Source organism: Miniopterus schreibersii (assembly GCF_964146895.1).
Source record: "Miniopterus schreibersii genome assembly, chromosome: 3".
Taxonomy (NCBI): Eukaryota; Metazoa; Chordata; class Mammalia; order Chiroptera; family Miniopteridae; genus Miniopterus; species Miniopterus schreibersii.
The window spans coordinates 105284360-105311039 of NC_138103.1; the positions used below are offsets into that span (position 1 = coordinate 105284360).

The 26680-nt window shown below is 47.2% G+C and overlaps 1 protein-coding gene across 1 annotated transcript in view; it reads left to right on the plus strand.

Moving 5' to 3' along the window:
* RAB3C (RAB3C, member RAS oncogene family) overlaps positions 1-26680 on the plus strand; it is a 67619-nt gene that overhangs the window by 20607 nt on the left and 20332 nt on the right. Inside the window, exon 3 of the mRNA XM_081131924.1 lies at positions 22107-22225. Within this exon, the coding sequence (XP_080988050.1) occupies positions 22107-22225 (119 nt within the window). The remainder of the gene's footprint in view (positions 1-22106; positions 22226-26680) is intronic.

The following is a 26680-nucleotide window of genomic DNA, read 5'->3' on the forward strand; positions in this document are numbered from 1 at the left end:
CAGGGTGTCCCCCAAAAACGTATGCACACTTTGAATGATTATAAAGTCAGTATTTATTAACATACAGTTTAGTTAAAAAATTTTAAAGAATCTATAGAAATGAATACTTTTTTTGTCAACGCCTGTGTTCAAACTGATGACTGTTCTGGTCCAGGCCCTGCTGATAATGGGAAGCAGTGGAATCGCAAACATCAGGAATCATTTTTTTTGTGTGTGTATTTGTGAGCCCTCAGTTCATCGACTGTTGCTGGTTTTGTACCATGAACTTTATCATTTTGTATCTGCATAAAAAGTCTAGTGGACAATTTTGTTTTGTTCAAAGCTTAGTTTGGCTTCACCCATTATTTCAAATCAGTTAAACCTGAAAAGGATTGAAAATTAAGTGAGCTATCAGCTGTGAAAGTGTGTACAGTTTGGGGCACCCTGTATTTATTGTCAGGGTTGGGAACGTCCTGTTTTCCCTCTCCCACCCTTGCTCTCAGGGCACTGCCCTTGCTGGTCCTGCACACAGCCACACCCGCAGCCTGGCCGAGAGGAGGGAGAGGGAGCAGGTGTGGGCACCGGGTCGCACTTGGCTCAACTACTGGTGGATAGTGGAAAGGCCTTCAAGAAGTTTACAATTTTGACACAATCTTAGAATATCTATTGAGCATCATGTACAAAAGTTTAGTGTGAATTAAAGATAAAAGTACAAAGGAGACATAAAATTTAAAAGAATTGAAGTGGGTGAAAGTGTCAGCAGGGTTTTGGGGAGAAGCACACCAGGTGCTGTAGGCGTTTAATGACTTCACACAGATGTGCAGGCTTAGGGCAGCAATCAGCACGGTGCGGACCCCGGGGAGTGGGGGGAACAGGACAGGGGAGCTGTCCCTGTGGAGGAGAGAGGGCTGGGGTTGGAGCCTCAGCCAGTCAGTGGCCCAGCAGGGAGGGGCCGTGGAAGAAATGCTGGACTTCTCTTCCTCCCATCTGACCTTTCCTGTGCCTCTCGCCAGCGTGATGAGGAAGGCAGCTTGGGGTTAATGTCTTCACAGCCTGATAATTTGACTGTTATGGTACATTTCACGACTTCTGTTTTGCTTCGACTCTCCACATGGCCCACCCTAACTGGCTCAGTAGGCACTTGCTGGATAATCCCATCCAGGGTTCAAGATATTGCTAATGTCTGCTTCATCAGGAAATAAATTTCACTCCAACTGGGGAAGTGTCCACATGGAAAAACACTAGTGGAGCCACGTCCTGCAGCTCCTACCCTCTGAGGGGCCTTCTGTTCTCTGAAAAGGGAACACAGGTGATCTGAGAAGTTGAGAGCGGAAGCCTCTGAGGTGTAGGGTGGTCTCAGGTTGCCCAGGAAGCCTGTGAGCCTCACGTCTCGGGATCCAGAGTCAGCCCTCTGCCCCGGAGCCTGATACCTGAGCTGTGACCCCAAATACCAGCCACCAACTCGCCCCAGCTGCTGACATGTGTCCTCAAGGAAGAGCAAGCAATGTGTGTTTCCATAAAACTGAATGTAGTCAATTTTAAGGAACATTTTAAATTAAAATGATATTACTTATTTTAATTAATTTCTTATTGTTTTGGTAATCTGGTCAATGTTAGATTTTTTTAAACCTTTCTTGGGGAAAAATGACAATTCTTTGTCAATACCCCTTTGTATTTATTTATTAGTAGTATTATTTTGATCTGGGAAGCCCGGTCATCCAGAAGCAGTGATGTGGGGATTTGTGTGGTGAAACCCTGCTGGCTGGACAGGCTGGAGGGAACAGCAGGTGACCAGGCCATTGCTGTGCTTCAGTCCAACTGCTGCAGCTTCGTCCCAAAGCCAGAAAGGTACAAGTGGTCGCTCTGTGCCGTGCAAAGCACCAGACTGCAGCTCAGAGCTGTAGGGTGCAGCTTCCTGTCTGTGGGTCTTACGGGACAGTGGCAGAGAAACAGATGTGGGGGTCCATGAGAGCAGAGGCTGTTTCTGCCCAGCTTGGTCCAGCGGGGACTCAGCCACCATCCCATTGTTGCATTTTGTCAGAGACTAAAGCAGGTGGGGAGAGGAACCGCTTTTTAGTGGAGAAAAGAGGCAGAGCCAGGTAGGCCTGATTGGAGGCTGCTGGCCAGGACATTGGAGGCGGGTCACTGGAGGGAGCATCCTTTGTGATGGGTGAGGTTGTGTGGATGGCCATCTCCTGTGGCCCCCCTGCATAGCACTAGCCAGGGACACGTCAAAATTCGAAAAAGTATGGTTTCTACTGACGTGAATTGCTTTCTCACCATTGCAAGACTGAAAAGTTGGGGCTGTCTGTACTTTTATGAAAAAGAGCTACATTAAAAAAAGTAGTGAGAAGAGCGATCTTGCTTATCTTTGCAAATCCCTTTGTCTTAATGAGGACAGCTGGATTTTCATATCTGCTTCCTGAGTCCGTTGTGTCACATGTCACGTAACCTCTGGAAAACTCCCCTGAATACAGAATGAGACTGAAAAGGGCAAATAACAGCTTAGTATTGTTTTTAAATAATTTTGGCCTCAGAGACCTTCTGAATGGTTTGGGGACCAGGGATAGCACTGCTCTCGGCCTCTAATAAGTTATTAATCATGTCAGCAGAAGATTAAGCACAGTTGACATGTCTAAAGGGCCCATCTTCATAGACAGGTACCATCTTATGTCCCACAGGCTGGCAGGTAAAAGGAAGGAGATCTGAGAGTAGGTGTGAGGCTCAGAGCAGAGCGCAGGTCGTTGCAGACACTGAGTGAACCAGAGGAAATTTCTGCTTCCCAGCAGTATGTGAATGAGTGGATGTATAAACGGAAGTGCAAACAAACACACACCACGTATACCTATTTATCATTAATAGCATGGCAGCAAGTGCAGAGGTCTGGAGAGTAGGTCCTGCCCAAATGTGGCTCGGTCCTGAGCAGGTGGCAGGTGACATGAGGAATCTTCCCCCAAACCCCTAAGTTCACAAACTGGGCCATGGACTGAAGAAGGAATTTGATTTCCTGGCAAAATTCTCCAAGGAGCATCGCTGGTGAAAACAAGCTCTGGTCTCTGAACTCCTAGTCTTTCAAAGTCTGTCACAAGCTAAATGCTCATTTGCATCAAGTTATGCTTGACTGATAGACAAAGTCTCAGTATCCTAAGGGTATTTGAATTTTGAAACAGTAGCCTATTAACCAAGGGAATGAAGGAGCTTTCAGAAGCAAGGTGCCTTCTGGGAGCTTCAGACATGGACCACGCCTGTGACCGGCTGGCCTGGCTCCCGAGGCACAGGATATGCTGCTATAACCTTTCATTTCATCTTAGCCACTAGGTCTGTCTTCCTCTTTTAAGAAAAAGTATGGTAGTTTTTTTCTTAAAATTTTGCAAAGCCATTAACCTCTGGGTCAAGTGAAAGCTCATAAATTTCATTTCTACTACTTAATTCTTCACAAATTCATAATCGATTGGAAGTGAGAGTGCAAATTGAGAGTGTTTGCCTCCTTTGCTTACATTGGCTTCTGCGAATGCTGTCATGAGATCTGTGGGTCTGGTTTTGAGAGTGAAATTCTAGATTGAGTTTTGTGATAACAGCTACCAAGGACTGAACAGCGATGGCAGAGGCTCCTCCCTTGGGCACTGATGGAAACCAAGCCCCCGAGACCTTCCTTCCTGGCCTGGCCAACAAGGGCGGCACTGCGTTTGCAGAGGGGCTCGTCTCTGGGAGAAACTCACCTTGAGAGGAACTGAAGAGGGCGGGGCCTGCAGAGCCGTCAGCAGCGTCCTCTCCAGAGGGGCCTCTAGTCTGTGATTTTAGCACAGAAACCATGGCCTCTCCAGAGAGGCCTTAGCGCGTGTCCCAGAGCAGGGCCTCGTCAGGTCGTTTGGACAATTATTTTAATGTGGACTTTGAACCTTATCTCAGGCCCCTGGGTCAGACTCTGAGCAGAACCAGGGATCCGGTGACTCACAGCCTCCAGGTGGGTCCAGGGTAGTAGAGTTTGGTGGCTGCTGTTCTAGGGACCGGTCCCCGGGGCCTGGGTAGCCTGCTGTCTGGCACAGGGTGTGTGTCCGTGCAGAGCTGGAGGGAGGTCTGCTTCTGTCATCTGGGATCTGGCGTAGAAGTGGGGAGGGACAGGTTTGGGCACTTTCCTCGGATCTCCTGACTTCTGAGTCAGAGAACAGCCTCCAGGGACCTGGAGTTTCTTCAGCGACAGACCTGTCCTTTAGTGGAGCTGGGAGCGGAGGTGCCTGTGCCCAAGTGTCGGAACACTGAAGCTCGGGGACTGCGTTCTCTGACCCCTCTGCCTCCCCCTCACCCTGCCCACAGCCCAAGGGCCCCACTTCCCAGGGGCTCCGGTTGCTCTCAACTGTTCCTCCCCCTCAGGGTCACCGAGGTCTGGGAGCTGCTTCCTTCATTCCTTCGACCCAGCGTGTCGTCTCCCAGGGTCAGGAGCCGTAATGGGGAAGTTCCAGGGCTCTCTCTGCCTCAAGCCGAGAGCGGTCTGCTTCCTGGGAACCAACATCTGACTAATTGTGTCTGGACGTGGCTGGTACAAGTTCCTGTCAGGACCAGGGTGTGTTCGCCCCTGACCCCCTCCCCGGCCCCCACCCATCCGAGAGCATCCTCTTCCTCTCTGATTGTGTCCTGGCTGTTACTTCCCTTCGTCACACAGAGGGAAATTCAACAGCCCCTCTGTAGTAGTTTAGGATGACAGCCCCTGACCACAGCCTGGCCAGCGGGCACTCGGGAGGGGTTCACTGGTGGTGGGCAAAGCCTGGGGCCTGGTGCGGAGAACAGCAGTAAGTAGTAGGAGGGGACACGTGTGATACTGTGTTAGCATGTCACTTAATTCTGGTCATCCGATGTATAGTTGCCTGTTGGGGAGTGGATTAAAATAAGGCACTGGAAGTCTCTGAGTAGAGGAAAAAAGATGTCAAATTAGGAAAGTTAGAGAGAACCACAGAGAATGTAGCATTATGTTAATTATTTCACTGCCTTGTAGCTCTAAGACCTGCAGACTTGGGACAGTGGAACTAATTGCTGTTTGGGGTCTTTCTCGTACTGTGAGACCAGTTCTTGGATGCAGGGAATACATGAAATCCAGGCACACTTGTCCATCTGCTCAGTTTCAAAAAAATCTTCCACCTGGTCTTCCTGGGATCCCATTTTCCTAGAAACTGAAACTTTCTGGGTTCCTTTATCTTCTGTGAGGTGGGTTCCTGTTTAGACCTCCCTGCCCCGCATCCCAGGCCTTTTAGAAACGGCCCCCCTGCCCAGGAGCTAGTGTGTGTGTGTTTGGATTCTGGATGCCTGTCCATCCCACCTGTCCTTTGATGCCCACCCTGTGTGGATGCCCACACCTGTCCTGATCCCCTCACGTTGCTCCTGCGCTCTGTTCCTTCGCCGACTTTTGTCTCAGCTCTTGACCTGCCTGCCCTCCTGCGCTTGGGTTTTCTGGTCTGACTCCCCATGTCCAGCCCGCTGCTCGGACTTGCATTCAGCAGGTGCTTCCTCAGGCGTAGTTCAAGTCTGCGAAGGGCACTTTGCCAGTTGTCCCTAATGAAAGAGGAAAGCAGTGTGCAGACCAGGGCGACAGGCGCACCCCACAGCTTGCTGACCAGGACGGGGCAACGCCAGACCCCAAAGACAGGGTGGCTGAGAATTTCAACCTTCGTATTCCTGGTCATGTCAAAGCCTCTTACATATGTTCTTTTTAATTCTTTGCCTCTGTAAAATTTTTGTATATTCAATACATTACTTTAAAATGGAAAAGGTTATCGGGCATGTGGCAATCAGTGGTGTGATTAGGGAAGAAACTTTTGATAGTAGATCAGGTTATTATTTTTTAATTGTGGAGAAAGTATTAGCATTGAATTTCCTTTATTCAAAGAAAAATTTTCCATATTTACAATGTAGCATGGATTTTAATGCTTCTATTCCAGTTCCCCACTTGACCTTTTCTTATACACAGATGTGTTAAACTTGGAAACCAAGAGGTTTAATACTCTTAACAGTCTTTGTGATTTTTAGGACTCAAAAAGGAAAGCAAAACAGATGCCTAACATCTGAGCTATGCTCTGTGTCTCTCACCTGCTCTGCCTCTTCCGTGCTCTTTCCTCTTGCCCTTTTCTCTCCTGCTCTCGCCGTCTCTAAACGACCAGCTGTTCGCTGCCCGGTGCCTTATAGTTCTGAACCACACCCACAAATCCTCCCAGAGTCTCCCTGTAAAAAACAGAACTGAGGAAAAATAGACATAGATTTAAATAACTCTTTAAATTTTGAATTAAGTTTTACTATTAATATATTTCTTTAGGAGATAAACATTCCAAAAAAATTTAAAAAGAAGAAAAAATTTTCAAAATAAAAGGAGGGAAGGTGAAAAAAGTAGGTGGAGTCACCCACTCAAGGCTTAGTCATAATTTCAACACAGAAGTAGGTATTTAAAAAATGTTTATTATTGATTAGTATTTTGAAAGTACATATGTGCAAATACAGGAAAGGAGAAAGAAAAGCACAGGAAAGTGTTGCTACCCAGAGCTAACTATAACCAGTTTGTTGTCTGCTTTCCAACTTTTTATATGTGTTTTCTATATTTTAAAAACAAAATACGTGGTATAGCACCACCTGTGCTTTCATTTATGTTATAAACTTTTTCTAAAACATTTAAATATACTTGGAAAGCCTGATTGTGAAGTAGCAACATAAGAATAATTTATTTAACCAACCCCTTGTTGCTATTTTTTCTTTTTTTCCAATTTTTCTTTTTGTCGTTAGAAATAATGTGAATTCACATCAATATCTCTTGACTGCGTTTACCCCTGTGTGTGGGTGGACGTGTCCTAGAAACTGGAGCTCGGTTGCTGTCCACGGTGCTGACTCAAGTCAGCCGGGCACAAGATGCCCATTCATTGGCCCCTGGGTACTTGGCAGGATCACTGTTTTCGTTGCTAATTTTAAATTTATTGCATTTTCTCTTTCATCTTTTGTAGTGTCTTTTTCAAATGTTTATTTGTCATTAACATTCTTTCTTATATAAGTTACTCTGTGCACTACATATTTACACTTATTGATGTGTGACACCTACCCCCCCCCCCAAATAAGCTTGATTTTCTTGCAAAAAAAGTTTTTTTCCAGTTGTTTGCCTTTAATTTTTGTCTCTGGCATGTTGGGGAATATTTTTTCCTTTCATTTTATGGAGTCATATCTATTGATTGCTTCCTTTAAAGTAAGTGTTTCAGAGGACACTCGATACTGTGTCAGAATCATCACCTGAGGACTAACCTGTCCTATTGTCCTGGTGGCATCGTGACCCACTTCACAACTCCAGTTGACATTTCGGGCATTAAGTGTAGCAGGAACTTTAGCAAAGACTAAGAACTGTAGCTACAGCATCAGAATAGACACAAAGTTCAGAATAGAGAAGAACAGGAGACAGAGTTGATGTGGCACCTGGGGCATCAGCTCTTTACAAGGGAGAAAACCTGAAGCTCTCCATGCAGTTGGCATCATCATTCCAAAGCGACCGTTTCCTATTCGGTGGCTGTGTCCTTGGCCTGCTTTCTGACTGTGGGCTGCAGTGGGCGGGTCTGTGCATCTCAGCGCCCGCCGCGAGCACCCACCTGCCTGTCGGCCTCCCGCCTGGCTTCCTCTGACAGGTCTGGGCTTGTGAGTACAGCCAGGTCTTGCAGGTTCACGAATCACCCCAAATCCACAACAGCCGTCACCCAAGGGAGGACCAGAGCCCTTGGAAGAATCCTGCAGCCCCTTGTCCTCCAGTTGGACAATTCTGGAAGGTGTTCTGTCTGCTTTCCAAGAGGTTACAGCAGTATTGAGACCCTGACTCACCGCAGGGACCTCGCTAGTATATCTGCATTGCCTTGTCTCCCCTGTTTCATTCTCCCCATTACCTCAGCCCTGTTTTCCCGGGCCACCTCCCAAGCAAACCACTTGTTCCTGAGTTCTCTCAGGCCCTGCTTCAATAATTTTTTCTTAAAAACATGCATGTTTATTTAATTTTTCTCAAAGACATACTTTATAATTGTAAAGATGTTTCCTTTTCCTTCCCTGGTGATTTATGACCTTTCCAACCTCTCTGTGTCTCAGATTCTGTCAACTCCGTGATTTTAAAGGTACCAGAGAAGTTCACTACATAAAGGGAATCTGCTGTACACAGAGGTATATGCAAAACCCCACTCACACTGTGCATTCTTTCTGCACAGACACACCCATTCCCATGTCCTGAAGTGTGCTGGCCTCCCTTCCCTCCCCTTCCTGCTAACAGTGAACACATGGGGGGCGGGGGGGGGGCCTTTCCTGACTCCTTCCTGGAGTCAGGCCTGTTCCTGGCTCTTGGAAAGAATTGAGCTTCCAGCTGCTGGTGGTCAGTTTGTCTGCCTGCCTAGGAGCTGCTCTGTACCACCCTATGTCCCTGCCAGGGAGGCGGATGTCAGGAGTCGCTGTGTGGATGTCATCACCTCCTAAATAGGATGAGCATCCCCCCAAACCCTGTGCATTTAAAGTAACGTCTAAGGTAGAGTAGAGAATGCAAGGTTTAGGCTATGAAATTACTTGACTGCATTATTTCTAGTTGGGTAAACATTTATCCAGAAATGCTAGGAAGGCTGGCAATCACCGTGGCAGAGAGAACAGCATTAAAATTCATGAGCCGACATACCGTGAAGAAGTAATTACAAGGAGTAATTACTGTGGTGCTCAGGGCTGTTATTTGGGGCTCCCTGTGTCAGGTGGTACATCAGGTGGTCTAAGAATCCTGGGATGGAGGCACAGGACACCTTTCAGGGACAGGTTAGAGAAGGCTCCTTACCTGTGGGGTGGCTGCCAGCTTATCGTTGGGGAGTGGACAGCCGTCCTTCTGCTATAACCTTGGAACCTGGGGCAGTCGTATAATTATACCGAGTAGTCAGTCACATGGCAGGAGGCTTCCGAAGGTAACTCTAGTGTTGTACTGTTTCTACTTTGCTCTGATGTTTTAAGAACAAGGGAACAAATGTTCCATCAGATCTTTCCTTATCCTGTCAGACCAAGTGTCCTGGAGGCATGTGAGTGGATGGACTGTCTCCCTCTTTCCAATCACCCCTGGAGCTGTCCGTCAGCACCTGCAGTCACCTGATGTGGTCAGAGCCGGCCTGCTGTCGGTTTTATCAGAGCAGGTCACTGTTGAGGAGATGACTTGACCCTCCACAGGGTGGACGTGTGGCTGATAGCTGCTGAGTTCACAAGTCATCGGATGGGGTCAGGGGCTCCTCGAACGCTTTCCTGGCTATCAGATGTCTCATGTGAGAATAGGAACAAGCCCTGTCAGTTACCCTGCAGGTGAGCCCAGGAAAACCTCACAGAGAGAAACAGGGATCTGTCTGGACAACACAGGTGATGGGATAGACCCTAACTGACCTTGACTCAGTATCTGCATGTAGGATTCCCGCAGCCCCAGGGGACTGGAAACACCGATTCCTCATCTCTACACACAGATTTCAAAGCAACCTCATATACTCTCTCATATGCAGTCTGAGTCTTAAGAATGTATAGACTTCCAGATGCCAATTTCTAAATTTCATTTGGAATTTAGAACACACTTTCCTACTTAAAACTTATGAAGAATGGTTAGTGGAGCTACAAAGCCTCTATAATTCATAAGGCATCAGACACAGTAATAAAGCAGTCTGGGGAGCTTTGGACCTGACTGTATACGAGAAGATTGGAAGCCTGTTTAGTTGTTCAGGGAGCTGTGTTGTCATAGAAATCAGGACCCTGGCAAAAAAAAGAAAGCTTGTGACTTTCCTTTTAACAATCATTGATACAAATAGAAAGTGGAAAAACCCTGAATTTCCCAAGGAGGGGCCTCCCCAGTGCCGGTGTGAGTGGAGCAAGAACTCATGGACCGACCTCCCGTTTGGAGCCCGCACAGGCAAACCTCTTATTAAAAATGATGCCCCCAATTGATGTATGTTTCCAACTTCTGTTTCTTTGACCACACATAACTGTGAGTGGGTGGGGACAACCTAACTATGCACTTAGAGGGGGGAAAAGCAGATTTTGGTAACAGCTTCACCCAGACAGGCCATTCCTGCCCTTGAATGCACCTGCATTCCCCTCCCGGGCGATCTCCCTGCCAGCCTTCTCGAAAGACCCGGTCCCATTTTCCTGGGCTTCAGTCCCTCCTCATGTCCATCAGTTTGGCCTCCATCCCTACGGGACAGTGAGATTGTTCACACTAGGCTGGAGCTTGTGTCCTGTTTCCAGCTCATCTCTCAGTTCTCTCAGCCCCCTGTCCTTGGATCTCTGCTGGGTCCTGTGGTATCCGCTCTCCTGGTTCCTCCCTCAGCTCTGACATTTCCTCCAGTTCTCCTGTATTAGTCGTGCATGGATGAGCCCCACTGGACAACTTCATTGCACAGACACTCAACCTCAGTTTAAGACAGGACTAAGTTTTCTAAGAACTGCTGAAAATCTCTCTGCTCCTCAGAATCCTCGATGTCGTAGTGACGACGAACGTTTAGTATCTGCTGCCTGCCACGTAGGCCCCGAGCAGGTACCACACCTGCGTTATACTGTAGACCTCTCATAGCACCTGTCAAGTCAGCATCTCTGTCCCCAGGAGGGACAGCTGACACTCAGAGAAGTCATGTAACCCCTCACAGTCACTGGCTCCTCAGCGTCAGAGCCAGGATTTGACTCCAGCGCACACATCTTAGCCTCTTAGCCACTAGGCTCCTGCCTGCCTCAGTTTACCACAAAGTGATTCGTGGGATCTCTGTTCTCTTATTCTACATGTCACTTCCTAGAAGATCAATAATTTGTGGAAAATAACAGTGTTGCTTTGTCAATTGAGACTCTGATACAGATGAAAATTGATGGCCGCCCTAATCGATTTCATAATCTGTATCCAGCCTCAATGACTTGGTAACATGATGGCCAATATAACTCGTATTCCACTTTTATAAAATAAACAGAACAATTCCTGAAGACAAGGTAGAAGGAGGAAAGGACTGTACTTTAGGGCCCTAAAAATAGCCACAGGTGTCCCAGGAGCAGACTAGCTGAACGTGCCTGAAAAGCATCTAATTGATGAGCGTGTCCTGTATCCTAAATCCACCAGAAGGACTTTTCCACATTGAGGTAACACTAGTCTTTCAGCTGCTAGGACTTTAACCAGCTGCTAGCGTACCCACCCCAGCCCCATACCTGGGAAATGTAAGGTTGAAGCTTGGAGGTGCCAGGCTCCCGCCCTGTGTGTGGTAATTAGCTTTTCAGACAGTCGGCCAAAGTGCCACATTTCCCTTTTGCAAATTTAGGCAAATTGCTCTCAGTAGAAAACATACATTAAAGTGTCTACCTGGCTTCCAAGTGGAAGCAGGTTTGAAAGGGATGATTTCCTACCTTTCAGGCATCACAGGTGACCTTCTACACATATCACTTTAAATTGCCCACTTCTGAATCACACCTTCACCCAGCCACCTCCACTCCCGACAGGTTTCCTGCCTCTCTGCACACACAGCTCATTAGCCTCACAGGGATTTACCTCAATCCTGCAGCTAGTTTTCACCCTCCAGGATGCTGCAAACACCAGAGGTGTTTCGGGGGGGGGGGGGCGGGCAGCAAGACCAGAAGTACAGTCAAGAAGTAACTATCTGGGTTTAACATGTTCTCGGTTGTAAAGAGCAGAGAGACACAGGATGCTAGTAAGTCCACAACACTGCTTCCTGTGGGCTTCTCTGAAAATTACCCATGAGTGGGAGCCCAGCTTCCTCCACCAGGGAGCGTGTGTGGAGCAGGAGCGGTTCCTATCGTCTTGGTGTGATGCTTTTTGAACTGGACTGAGGCCTCCTATTGTACCCTCTTAGGTACAGTGTGGTCAGTGACCAGACTTAACAACTGCGTTAAAGGAGCAACCAAAGTGAGTGTGAAAAGTGCAGATAACAAAACTCATAGTTAAAGGAGGCTGCTACGTCGAGGGAAAGTCTACGGGCCAGGAGTCCAGGCGGATGGAACATGCAGCCTTAGAGCTGCCGTGGGCAACCTGGTGAATGTCCTCTGTCGTCCATTGAGCTAGAAGTGGAGCTGAGTTTCCCACGTCCCTTTGAGGCCTGGTTTTCTGTGGCTCGGTGATGGTTGAAGCTCAACAGTTCATGTTTAGAACCAGTGTTAGGATGACAGCCAAAGCTCCCGTTAAGCAAATGGCCAAACAACAGAAATCGCCAGGGAAACGCGCTCCAGTGGACCAGGTGCACGGTCCTCGCACAGCCCTGTTCCTAGGCATTTCTGCATTGTTTGTAGAGGGGAAACTGAGGTACGGCACAGCTTACTATGTGCCCAAGGACACGCAGATTCCAGTGGTGATCCTCAGATACAGATCATGGTGGAGCCAGCTGTAGGCCTAGGGGCCCGTGCTCTCACCTCCCCCCCCATGAGCCTGCTGGCTTGCGGAAGGAAGAGTCGAGGGAAAGCGGAAGAGAGACCTGAGGAGAAAGGGGGCCTCAGGTGGGAACAGAGGGGACGGGAAATGGCCTGGGCAGCGTCTCTGTTCATTTTTATTGATATAACACATAAAATAAAATTGTTCGTATAAACCCTTACAAACAACCTTACTGGACCTTCTTATGTCCCGTAGGCTTGCTCATTTATTGACACTAAAGTTAAATATGCTGCAGGCAGGTGGGGTCGAGGGGGCTGGAGAACTCAATGAAAGACCAAACAAAGTAAAACCTTGTTTTAAAAAAGTCAAAAAAGTTCTTAGGACAGGACAGGGAAGAAGGCAACAGGATCTGCAGCTACTGTCCGATCGTTCAGGGCATTGGTCCCGCTGCCCCGTGGCCCGTCCTGAGCTCCGTCAGGGCAGGATGGGCTCACGTGTCTGCCTGGCTCTGCCTCCAGGAGCTGGTGGCAGGTTGTAGGTCACCAGAGCATGTCGCTGGAACAGAACAGAACAGTTTCCCCTTCCGGTCTAAAGGTGGATAATACATGGGTGACTTTTGCTTAAGGACTTAATCCTAAGCACTTACTAGGATTTTCATCTAGACGTGAAAGGCATAGGGAAACAGCCAGTTACCTGTAGAATTTAAGCAGAAACAATGGTGGTGCCCAAATCCTCTAGGTTGGCTCGCTCTGTATGTAATCACGTGGATAACTGTACACAATGCCAAAGACAGACACTCAAACAGCAATAGAATAGTCACCTCCAGTTTCCCCTAAATGTTTTCCTTTTTAGGTCCAATTAACAAAAATATCAACAGTTACTCCTATTATGACCTGTGAGTTCTCTCACCATCTCTGTCTCTCTTTTTGTTCTGTCTCTGATTCTCACCCCCCCCCCACTACCCCAACACACACAACGACAAATTTAATTCTTAGGGCACCTCTCCTATTCAACTAGGCAAGGGAAGAAAGACTCTTATCAATACTTTTCGTCTTGAAACAAATTTACAAGTATCAGGGCCGACTCTTACCCCATCCAGTGTGCAGCCCAGTGACACCGACAGTCAACTGGAGGGGGGTAGAAGCCTTAACACACCAATTTTTATGCCAGTCTAATAACCCTTAAAATAGAGTTAAAAACTTTTAGTTTTAAATCTCAAAGTGATCTCCGCCACTGAACTGTAGCTGGACAGTGTCCCTGTCGCTCACAGGCCCCGTGCCCTGTGGGCAGTAACGACGGCAGAGTCGTCTGTTCCTTCAGGGCTGCTGGGAGGAGGAACATACTCTGCCCTTCACGAGCTGAAGAACTTGTAGAAATGTGTGCGGTTTGTTTCCCCGCCCACTGGACACCAGAATAATGTACATTCACTCCCTAAGTCATATTTCCTGCAAAGTTTCAGAGGAGAGGGAGCCCTGCCAGAATTTATTCTAATCAAGTCTGTTTCCATGTCTGGTGCTGGAGCCTGGCAGGCAGCGGAGGGCGGTTTCTTATAAGCTGGTTTCTTCCTTGACACTGTTTCTTCTCAGCTGTGAATTAGCAAGGATCGCACTAAGATGAAGTTAAGTAATTCTGAACTAAAAAAACTCACAATGAGACTAATTGCAAGTAGATAAAACCCAGTAAACATTTCAGGAATAATATGCGTGCTGGGCAATCAACACTGTTCCCTGTGCCTAGGAAAGATTCATTACATGGATGTCAGGAAACTCTACCTAATAAATTCTGGCCTATAGGAAAGTGGCAGAAATTGAGATATAGGGCCCAGAATAAGAAGATCCAGTTCAGCCAGAAAAAGAAGGCGCAGGTCGCATGTACTGTAACGGGCGCATCAGTGATCCAAACAGCCTCTTAGGGCCAACCGTACGAGTTAACGTACCTTCTCCCGGGAGAGAAACTTCTTCAGAAAGGCTTTGCCCGAGTCTCTAGACTTGAAGGAGACCTTAAAATTGTGTAATTCAGTCACGTCACTGTACCAATAAGGGACCTGGAAAGGTGAAGGGAGCTTCCTGGAGTGTCCAGGTGAGTGAGGAAGACCGAGCCTGGTCCCCGACCGAACCTCTCACTGTCGGTGCCGAGCCCTCTCCTTCCTCAGACCGGAGCACGCATTGCGGTCAGGGCCCCGTCACTCCCTCCAAGCCAGGGTTTATCACAGTAAGTGGCGTTTTAATCCTTGCTCGTTTACTCTCTAATGACACATCCTGAAGCCAGTTTCTTTATAACAACACACTGTTGTTTAGAGAGGAACACGCCTGGCTTTAATGTAATTAGAAACTGCAGAGCCGTGCAGTCTGCTGGCTGCATGGGGCTCGGGTTGCAGGGACCTGTGGCCCGTTGCTCTCGCTGCCGGCTGTGTGCTCAGATAAGGCGGGACAGCAAGGGCTCCAGAGGGAAGGGCTCTGACAGAATAAACCACATGGTGTCTCTGTTTCCAGGGAAGGAGAACATTCTTCTTGACCCATGATGCAGAAGGTAATCTAGATAGCCGAGTATGATCAGAACCACAGAGTTCTCCAGAGCACCGAGCCTCTTGCAGGGAAGACACAGAACCACGTGGGCAAACGCTGTGTCATGTCACCTACACGTGGACCATAAATGATAACCTAGTGAAACAGGATAAGATGCTGGCTTCCGCAAGCCGGAGGTGCGGAGAGAGCTGGGTGCAGGGACAAGCTCACCCTGGTAGATGCGTAGGTTCCGGGATCTAGGGCACAGCACAGCCATTATACACAACAGTATTCATTATAAACACCAAGCTCACTAAGAAACTAGACAAAAACAAAGCAAACAAACAAAAATGGTGTCCAAGTGGACTGTGCCTAGTGTGCCTGCTGCTGAAATTCTGGTCCATCCCAGAACTGCAGTCGTAGGAAAGGACCTGCTGAGCGAATAAAATTATTTAACATCCCTCAGCTTCCCCCTGCCCAGTTAGAACAGCTCAGCCGGGGGCGGCCGTCCCGGGGGGTCGATGGAACTTGTCTCAGTGCAGGGGCTGCTGTGGGTTTACTGATCCTCAGGAAGCTGCCCTCAGCTCGCCCTGTACCCCACCCCTGCCACCTCTCCAGTCTTGGGTGCCCCTGCACAAGCGCAGGTGAGCATTTCCATCACCAGACATCCCTCCAACCAGCCAACCTTGGTAAGGAGTCTGGTTGGAGTCTTTGCTGCCTGTTTTAGGGCAACAGTAAAAGACCTGCTCAGGCACCTGCCATTCCGTAAGCAGAGGACGTGATCTGGGCCAGCATTTTGAGTTGCATTCGTGAGAAAACGGTCACCAGTGTTGACAGAAGCTCTGAGCTGCCTGAACTGAAGTGCGTGGACCCCAGGTTCTGACCAAGCTGAGCAAGGTCAGAATCCCACTGGGAAGGAATGAGCCAAAAACATTAACTAGAAAGAAAACCTTGGCATCTCTCTTTGCCTTTGTGCTCACTGTTCTCAGCAAACACGCTGCTGATGAGTGAAGATGCCTTTACACGGTGTGACTAGCTTTTATGAAGATCTTGAAGAAAGTTCATCTGGGTATTTAGATAATGTTTCCTGGAAAATGGCTCCAACTTTCATGAGCAGAAATACAGCTGTTGGGGTCTCACCACAGTGGGGTCAAAGGCCCCGTAAAGAGCTCTGCGGGCCTGTTCCCCTCCCCCAGGGACGATGGACCGCCGCGGTACCGGGAGAGCGAATAGGTCAAGGTTGATCCCTCTTCCTGGGGCTTATTTTATTAAGTTTCAGTCAGAAGTGGATGCCACTGTAAAATGAATACCCGGGCATTTCAGAGCTAAACACGGCAAGGAAACGTGATCAGTGAGATCTGCAGTGTGAAGGGGACAGTAGAGGGTAGTGGGCAGGGAGATCTCGTCGACTGAAGACCTACTTGAAGGTGGTTTATTAACAGTCTTTTCTGAAACGTGGGCCTGATTTCCCGGTGCCTGAACACCTGAGTGTGTGTAAATGAGTTCAAACTGACAGTTTGCCCAAGGTCAGCAGGGAAACGGGGTTTGTAAATTTTATTTTAATGGAAGATGAACTGCCGTAAGGGAAAACATTCTTATTTCATTCCAAAAATAAACATGCAACAAGAAAGCATAAAATATTTAAGCGTCCTGTTTAGTTTTCTATTTTTAAAAGACTGTGTTCAATGCTGCTCTGTTCCTGCCTATTCATGGAAATTAAAAAACATAATGCAGCTTGGGGAAAGGAACGTCGTCAGAAGAAGGGGTACATGCTGGTCAGCACCCTGCTGCTTCTGCTGTTGGAGGCCCGGCCCGAGTCTGTCATGACTCGAGTTTTCTGAAACAGCATCTCAGTCACTGAGGATGAGACTCCAGGAGGAAGACTGTATTGCTCTTGTCATTTGTAACAGCATTGCTCTGTCTTTCCATAACCACATGTGCATTTCTACACGTACATGCGTATGTAGGAAGATCTACTTTAAAACAATAAGACCTATCACCTCACTTTTCCTGAACAGAATTAATTTTACATGAATGGAATATATTGATGTATTTTAGCATAACATCCTTCATGAATTCACACATAGTGACTATGTTAGACTTCTTCATGAACTATCATTAATTTTCTATATTTCTTCTTCTGTTGAGTAGTGAGTGGCTGTGTGGGTAGCTGTGAAATTTCTATTGCTTTTGCCCTAATCATAAGGATTGCAAACTAGAGTCCTAGAGTCCTAGGGGTGCTGTAATGAAGCACCAGAAACTGGGTGGATTAAAGTTACAGACATTTATTGACTTGCAGTCTGGAAGCTGGAAACCCTACGTTAAGGTGGCGGCAGGCGCGGGGCAGGATTGGTTCCGTCCTCTGTCCCAGCTCCCGGTGGCGGCCAGCTGTCCTTGGTGCCCTTGGCTTGTGGCTGCACCGTTGGAGTCTCTGCCTTTGCCATGATGTGACCTCCGTGTGTCTGTGTGTGTTTTCTCTTCTTAAAGGGACTCTAGTCATAGGATCAGGGCCACCCTGATCCAGTATGAACTCAGCTGTCTCCATCTGCCAAGACCCTGTTTCTAAATCAGGTCACATTCACAGGTTCTGGGGGTTAGGGCCCAGCATAACGTTTTGGGGAAACACAATGGAACCCATAATAGTGACTCTGATCCAACAACCTCATCACTGAGCCAATGGTATGCTATCTATTGCTATTTTCAATTGTTATTCTGTTTCTTATTAATGATATTTTCACAGTTTTACCGAATCTTTCGTAGACATGTAGGGAACATAATATTCTGATTAATGAAATGCTTCTATTTGTAGAATTTTAAAATATACAAAAATATGTCTAGAATAAAGTGAATTTAACACATACCTATCACAGCCCTTAACTAGTAATAGACATTCACGAAATGTCTATTGAATGAATGAATAAACGAATCAGTCATCATATAGTCAAGATATTGAGCATAAGTTCATCTTTGATAATTCAAAATGATTCCTACAGGTAAAAAGCAGCAGAGTAGAGGTTAAGGGATCACTCTTGGCTTGAATGCTAAGTGACCAGGGGTTATTTCAGTTCATGTCTTGTGCATTTGGAAAGTCACTGGCTGAAGTATGTGTTAGTCTTATGTTGCAATCTTCTCAACCTCATCTGTCGCTTCCTCTTTGGGTTGTTACATAGTGTTTCCTTTAGCTTATTTAAGTTACTTTTGCTGATCAGTCAACAGTAATGTGCTTGGTTTGTTTTCTCCAACTATAAAATTACCTACTTTATCCTATGCCTGGGTTGTCTGCCTTCGATATATTTTTCTCCGTCTAGACATTCAGTAAGTGTGTTTTGATTGTGGTGATATTATTTGAATTATGTTCTTTTCCTAATGGTTACTTCCATTTTCCATTTAATCCAATACAGAGAAAAGTAACCACCAAAACAAACAAACAAAAAAACCCCCAACAAATTACAATATAGCCCAGACCCTACAAATGAAAGCTACTTCTTCAGCATTCAAACTGCATCTTATTTCTGCGTGAGCTCCGAAGGGTTTGGAAATGCAGTACATACAGTTAAAAAGTAAAATGTTTTATCAGAGAAAAAAATTCAAGGCAAAAACAAAGACAAAATGCCAAAATTCAAACTGAAAATGTTCCTAGCTACTACATATCAAGCTGCTCATGTTTCCCATCTCACAGCTCTTTTCTTGACAGATAGTCAAGTATTTGCTAATCAAACCTACCATTAAAGCCAAAAATTTCTTCTAAAAACCTGACTGAGAAATCAAAATATTTAAACCAACTGAAGTGATTTTATTTTTCTTAGAGGGAGACGAGAGCTAGCTTTCACCAGAGGAAGCTTTTTTCCCCCAGCATATTTTTACCCCTCATTTTCTGTGTAGAAAATCAGCAGGTGTCCAGGTTGGTAGCATCAGCTGGGCAGGAGGAAGGCAAACCAGGGTCTGAGTCATTCTGAGCAAATTAAGAAGAGGGACCACTCGGGCCAGTGACCTCGGCTGCTCACGCTTGCTCCTGTCAGCGGCAGCTGCCATTATAAAATGTTCTTTTCTTTCATTGTAACCTTCTGTCCTCATTAGTCAGTGTCCAGTGTGGTGAAGGCTTCTGACTTCTTTTCTTTCTGACACCAGAGAGAAAATGCTAACGAGCTTGTAACCCCGAAATTGTTTCACTGCCCAAAACCGACACAGCCCCCGGTGTCCCCCCTCAGCCTTTGGGGAGGACGTGTCCTCTGCGTTTGCCCCTCGCCTCCCCGCTCGGTGCTGCTTCTCCCCAAGAGCGTCCACGTGACTGCCACCTCCAGTCAGGTGGTGGTTTTGGGGTTAAGTCAGAATGAAGGTCCTGCCCCTGCTGTGCCCTAAGTGCTTCTAGAAGCTTCTATTTTATTTTTTTATTCAAAGCTTTTTTTGCCCCCCTCCCTGTTTCTAAATTGTGATACGTGACGGCTGTCCTGCCTGTGGCTTCCTGTAACGTTTCAACCATGACACAGCGGGACCTGATTTCTGCTGCCAGAGCCTAATTATACTCCTTGTGGAGTCGATGTGTTTATAGCACCGGGACTAGTTCTTTACTGTCAGAATAAAATCAACACCTTGTGAGAGGGAAGCCATCGCTGGGAGGGGTCAGGAGGAAAGGGTCCTAGTCCCAGCGCACTGTTCAGCAGCCACTAAAGACGCGCCTGACGGGCGGCTGGTCACCTTTGGGCCCCAGCTCCACGCTCCTGGCTGTTTCCTCCTGTTGAGGGATCAGGGCAAGTGGGTGTCGTGCGGAGAGGGCGGCAGGAGTGGGGTCCTTGCCTTGTAAGAATGCTGTTCAATTTATGCCCAAAATATATTTTACCAGGAGAAGAAGAAAACCATTTAAAGTTAGTTAACAATAGAAATAAAGAGGTAGATTTATAGGTAACAGGGACATCTGAACTCAAGTCAAACCTGAAAAGGTTTTATTTTTATTTTTTTTTTAATTTTTGGAAAGGTTTTAAAATAGACTGACTAGTTATAAGGGCTGAAATATACTTCAGAGTCTCTGATTATACCTTGTTTTCTAAACACGGCCCTTAGGAACTTGTCCTCTAACTCTCTTCTTTAGTTCACAGTTGGATATACAGTTAACAGAATTAAATTCAGTGCATATCCGAGACTATCCAAATAAGCTCAAGGCTGGTTTCTTTCTGCCTAATGATTTTGTGTATTTGTCCCAATTACATGCAGTTTATGATACCCATGTTTTCTCTAATATCTATACCTTCATATTTATAAAATACCAAGCAAAGTCCAAAAAAATATAGGGTGTCCCCCAAAAATGTGTACACAGTTTAACAGCTGATAACTCACTTAATTTTGAAAATGAACCGTATGTTAATAAACACTGACTTTATAATCATTCAAAGTGCGTGTACGTTTTTTGAGACACCGTATGTTTAGATAATGGCTGAGTGGCTTCTGTCATACAGGCCTGAAGCTCTGCCACGTTGCCTTCCTATTATTATGCTTGGGACTCAGCTGTTACAAAGTAATTAGCTATTTATGTGCCTGCTTACAAATAATTTTAAAAATTAAAATATTTAACATATTCCTTAACAATTTCTAACACCACTTAGTATAGTAAAGATATTAACCTTTGGTCTCTTTATTTCCCAGTTTATCATTTGATTATATATTATTTCCATTTTATTTGTAGCATTTTTTTTCTATAGTCAAGGAATTACCACATTTCCATGTGGAGAAATCTACACTTTCCTCTGTCTCTGCCAGAGAGGGTGTGTTCCAAAAGGTCTTCACCCCTGGTTTGGCTTCATTTTTGCTATTTGGGTACCATGCTGTGTTTTCATCCTACCTTTGGAACCTTAATTCCTAAATTATCTAACTGACACCTTCTCAGCTGACAGCCTTGTCCCTGCTCCAGTTGTCGTCATAGCTGGCTTTGTGAAGAGCCACCCCCTTAGCTACTCTTCAGCTCCACCTTCTCCCAAAATTGTTTGCAGATTTCTTCAGTCTTGTTCACTCACCCTTCTCTGAACTCACAGGCAGATAGACTGCATGACACCCATCAGGGAGGCTGTAAGCAGCCCTGAGACCCCGTTAGTCCACGGTGGGTGTAGGCATCCCAGCAGGAGGGTCCCTGGGGAGGAGCAAGGCACCCAACAGGCGCCCGTCCCCACCGTGAGACCAGGAAGTGCTGCCTTCATTCTGATGATAAAGGAACCTATTCGTGGGCCATCCAGAACGCTCTCTTTCCCTTCAAGGACTGTTGCGTCTTTGGGTAACTGGGGTGCACCCTGTGTACAAAGGAGGCACCCTTGGAAGAAAGGGAGAGGGAGGGTGCAGACTGAAGCTGGCGCAGGGTGACACTTCTGTGCAAACTGGGTTCAAAGCACCGAGTCCTGGGAGAGGAAAGTCAGCCCATCTCCAGGGTGAGGGGGAACCAAGGATGTCCCAGACCCTATGGAGCTGGTTGAGCTCAGGAATCGCTTTTTGAGCTACACAGCACAGTCTCCGTTACGGACACAGGCTATTTTGGTGACGCCCAGACTGAGCTGTCACAGGATACCTCCCTTGCAGGACCCTGTGTCTGTAAGGAGCTGTCTACCTCTCAAGGTGTCGCCTGGCCGCCCCAAACTCAGGAACAGCAGCCCGTGTTTGCTGTGCACAGACCACTCTGTGTGCCGACCCTCTGCACAGTCATGGCATGCAACCCTAACAAGCACCCTGGACTCGCAGGGGGTCGGGTCCCCACGATCCCAGGGACAAGCAGGGGCTCCAGGTCCATCTGACTCTGACACCCTCACCAAGAAGTGCGTTCAGCCTCCCTTTACAGCTGAGTGAACTGGGAGCAGACTGCTCGCTTTCATCGCAGAGACCTTTCCATGGACTTATTTTCCCCACAGTGACTTCTGCTTGGTAGACAGACAGTAAATACGCGAGTTCAGAGCTAACGTGCTCCTCTGGTTTAAGCTGCACAAAATGCCACAGATTTTTGATGTGCATAATCTCTCTTTTTATCTTATTTTCTATAGTGAGGTGCTGCTAATGGGAGTGAAACATGTAGAAGGTACTTTGAGCTGTATCTTTACCAAAAAAAGAAAAAATAAGAATTTTTATAATTTGCAGAGCTTCCCTATGAAAATGATTGCAAACAGCAAGACTGAAATAGCTAAGCATTTAGGTGCAACTTAAGCTCTGTTACGCTTGTTTTTGGAATCATTGATCTCTTTCCAGAAGATGTATTGCCTGATTTTTAAAGAGATTGATACTGTTATTTTCAGGACACAGCGGGCCAGGAGAGGTACAGGACCATCACCACAGCCTACTACCGAGGGGCCATGGGCTTCGTCCTCATGTACGACATCACCAACGAGGAGTCCTTCAGCGCCGTGCAGGACTGGTGAGTCCCGGCCGGCGCTGCCCTCAGTAACGATGCTTCTCTCACTTCTGCTCCTCCTCGGAGCTGTGACCCCGCCGCAAGGTGCCGTGTGTTTCTTACACTCCGATTCCACTTGTCCTTCATTGCAGCCGAACACCAGCAAAGCTCAGCATCGAGTTTAGGGTCGATCAGAAATGATGCTGGTGATTTTTCTACATGTTGTTCATTTAGTGCTTGGTGTCCCGTCCTCCTCAGCTTGGTGGGGACCAGTCCATCATTTCTGATTTTTCAAAACATGGTGAATGGCTGGGAGGTTTGCTGGTCTGACATGGGGATCTGCAAACAGAGCCACCGGCCTGGTCCGGCCTGTGAACCCAACCTGGCCCACCCCTTCCTTTGTGGGTGCAGCCTTGTTGGAGCACAGCCAGGCTCACGTGTTTCTGTCTGGGAGGGATTCACACGACCACAGCAGAGAAGCCGCCCCAGGCGCTGTGGGGTCACGGAACCTACACGTTTTCCTCAGGCTGTTTACAGTGAAAGTTTGCTGATCCCTTGTCTAGATTTGTGAAGTTGTTTCAGTTTTTCTTTAAATTCAAAGATTTCAAAGGACTGGGACTAAGGGAAAGATAAAACTAGAGCCGTTTCTGACTCATGGCTACGTCACACTGTCCAAAACCCCTCTGTGCACGGTGAGTGTGGTTTGCAAGGGGGCCTTAGAGCCACGCCTGTGGCTTCCTCACCTGCTTCACCAACTCCTGGGAGGTGACACTGGGCAGTGGTGGCTGTGCTCATAAATCAGCCAGCAGGCTGAGCAGGGCTGGTTCTCTATGGAAAGAGCCAGAGTTTAGCTGAGCTTCATGGGGTGTTAGGAGGGAAATGGAGCTCCTCCTGGGGGGGGTGGGCAGGACTGGACAGACACCTTGTTGTAACAGCTGCAGCCACAGCTCGTCTTAGGTAAGGAAACAGCAGCACAAGGGGAAATACGCCACGTTCTTTCACTTTTCTGTTTATGTGCAGTGTTACCAAATGATATTCCTACATGTGCATCAGCTCAGCAAGGTCAGAGGCTGTTCAAAGCTTTAATTTGCTCTAGATTGTTTCTTTAAATTTAAGTTGTTCATTTGAGAAAGTGCCTACATCTTTCCTATTTACACGCACACACTCACATGATGTAAACAACAATATCACTGACAGTAATAACGCAAAAGGGAAACACATAGCTATAAGCTGAAAAAGACAAGCTTGGGACATATATGGAAAAGTAATTATCTTCCACTGAGGGACTTAAGAGGAAACTTAAGTACCCTTCTTTTTAGTGGACTTTATAAATATTGTAAAAATTCCAGTTCCTCTCCAATTACTTCATAAACTGAAAACAATTCCAATTAAATACCAACAGGTGTGGTACCAAATGGACTGAAATAGTCCAGATATAGACACAAATCTATATGGGAACTTAGTTTATGATAAAAGTAACATTCGTTTGTTCAGTTAACAGTGTGGTGGTGTGTGGTTAATTCTCACTCAGGGCTCGGGCTCATGTATTGCCACGCAAAAGGCTCGTTTTTGTTCTCCGGAAGTGTTGAGACCCAGGGCTCCAGGGCAGGACGTGTTTGTGAAGCAGGTTCCACGCGCCAGGGTCCCAATGCTGTCTACACCGTACTCTTGCCCTGAGTAACTTTTTCAATGAAAGTTACACGACCCCCGAGGACACATGGAGGGTGCCGCGAGTTCATCAACTCCGAGTGGGCCAGAGGCTCGGGGCCAGTGCCTGAGTCCCGCATCAGAGGGGACACCACGCCCCCTCCCCCACACATACCTCCCCCTCAGTGGGAGCCTGACCCCCAGGATATGGAATTTGGGGTCCGATCTCTGAACGTCCAGCACCAGGACTCACGTCCCCTCACTGCACTGCATTTAAACCTGACTCGGCACCTTCGCTTCCTGACCTTAATCATGTTTCTGATCTAAGGGGGACCCAGCTGCTACGTTTGCTCAGGAGAAGGTCAGTGCTCTCGTGCTCCCACCGTATTTATTACACTCTGCTTTTCATGACACAGTGCAGAACTATAAATACAATGGTTGTTTTAAGGCAGGAAGTCGGGTGGGCAGATGGGTATTTTTTTAAAACCACCGTGCTACGGATAAAATTCTGGCCCCTTCTCCGCACCAGTTTCAAATAATTCACTTCTGTGACGTCAGGGAGCCACAATGAGGAAGAAATTTCACCTCAAATATTCTTACCTTCAAGCTTTCTCTTTTTTCTCCAGAAGTGTGTAGTGATCTTGAACTCCGGTGTCCTTGTGTTAAATGTGGAAGGACTTGAGGCTGATGGTGACACCGAGATGGGACGGGCATTCACTGAGCCTTTTCTGGGGTTTCCTCTTCTCAGCCACGGGTCCTCCCAGCTGCACATTCTGGCTCTGCCACAGCTCGGAGGGGGCGGTGATGGATCGGAGCACAGACACGTGACCCCGAGGTTCCTGCCCAAGCTGGGCATCGAGGAGTCTCTCCTGTCCCAGGATCTGAGTGACGACAGTTCTCACTGCTGCTCTGACCCGGGTATAAAACACTGTCCCTGTACAGATGACCTAGCCCAAACTCATGTTTGCACTTAGAAGATACATGGCTCCTGATTCACAGCTCCTTTCAAAAAACCAAAATAGAAACCAGAACACAGCCCGTTCCCTTCACTGTCTTCTCCACATATAAACCCAAGTCATAGAGATTTTCCTTTGGTGATCCCAGAAGTAGCACGTGGTGTGAAGACTGAGTGGGAAGCAGGTGTCAGAGGTTCACATGCAGACTGTCCAGAGGGGAAGGTGAGGGGCTAGAGGTCTCGTCCTGCCTGACTTTGTGCTTGGGGGCAGGAATCACTGTCCATAAGTGTTGACGCTGAAGCAGAGGCGGGAATCTGCGTTCCCCTGGCCGCCTGACCTCAGTGAGGCCGTGGGGGGAATGTGAGGATCAGTGCCAGACCTGGCTCTCGATAAAAGGCACTTTGTAAACATGTTTGCTATTTGTTCCATTTTGCCTGCTCTCTGAATAGACTTCATCTGTGCAGTTTCGTGCCACAGTATTTATTGCAAATACCAGCATTTTCTCACAGGGTTCCCTGGGTTTCCATCTATTTTAATAGACCTTTTCTTCTAAAGTAGTTGCCTGTCTCTGGGGAGACTTGTCTTGAGGGACAGCAGTTACACCTGTCACATCAACCCTCCGGGAGGGAGACTGATAAGAGCTCATTTTCACATCCGGGCGCTCAGCTTGGCTTCAGGGTGGGTTGTGGGTGGTGGTTGTTTAAAGCAAATCTGTGGGATGATGATGGTCCCATTTAGAAAACAGAGACTGGGCTTTGGAAATGAACCAGCACGCCTGGGGCTTGCTTGACCCTTGTTGGTGTCTACAGGTGTCATCCACGTGATCTCCATCCAGTCTGCTTTGTCCCCTCAGTGACTGTTTGGTTGGTTCCCCGGCACAGGCTCTTGTCCCACATTATAACTGCCCTGTCAGCGAGGGAATACGCGCTCAGCCGCTGCTCTGTGAAGTGAGGGAAAGGCCAGGTCCCCAGGTCCGCATTGGTGCAGTCCCCACCTGGCCTCTGATATTTCTACCCCGAGACACTGTTTGTCTAGTGTAGGGCCTTTATGCTGGTGGAAGGGCTGAGCCCCATTTGCTCCGTTACCACTGGGTGGACTTTGTCACGTATCGTTGCAGTTCAATTCGTTAAGGTAATTACCCTAATTATAGTTGTAAACCACACCCCCTGTACACCCACTTCCAAATAGATAAATAGACACTAAAGAACACTATTCAAAAGAGAAAATTCAAAAACTGCACATTTGTCAGGGGAGGGTTATATTTTGTCTCCCAACAAGCTAGGTCATGGCGTAGGGTGTGTGGTTCCATTAAATTTAGACAAAACCCATTCAGTAATGTCACATGTGTTTCACTTTCTGTGCCACCCATTTCCAAAGCAAGAGCAAGAACCATGAACTGCATGCAGCCCAACCAGTGCCACGGTGCCTGTGCCCACAGCATGCAGTCTTCACTCGCAGTTCTCATCAAAGTGTATTGTGTTCCTATGACCTAATTTTGGTTTATAAATACCAAAAAGGTTTTTAGAATGCTTTTCCTTCCCAAAGCTTACTGAAAGCAACAACCAGTGGGTGGCAGGTGAGGGAAGAGAGGCCTGAGTGGTTTTCTCTGTGGTTTCCAAACTTTTTTTGAACCAATACTCACAGCAACTAAAAGATGTTCAGCAGTCACCAAAATGTATGTTCACCCAGAGATAGCTGAGGCTAAGGGCTCAGTCCCTCACACGACTGGCCTCACTTCAGATACTAGTTATAAGCTTGGGCCACCCTCACTCCTGACCAGCTGGCTACAAGTTCAAGGTTTCCCATGACTACTCTTAGATCTGATTGTTCACCAGGATGACCTACGGAATTCAGGGAAGTGCTATACTTACAATTC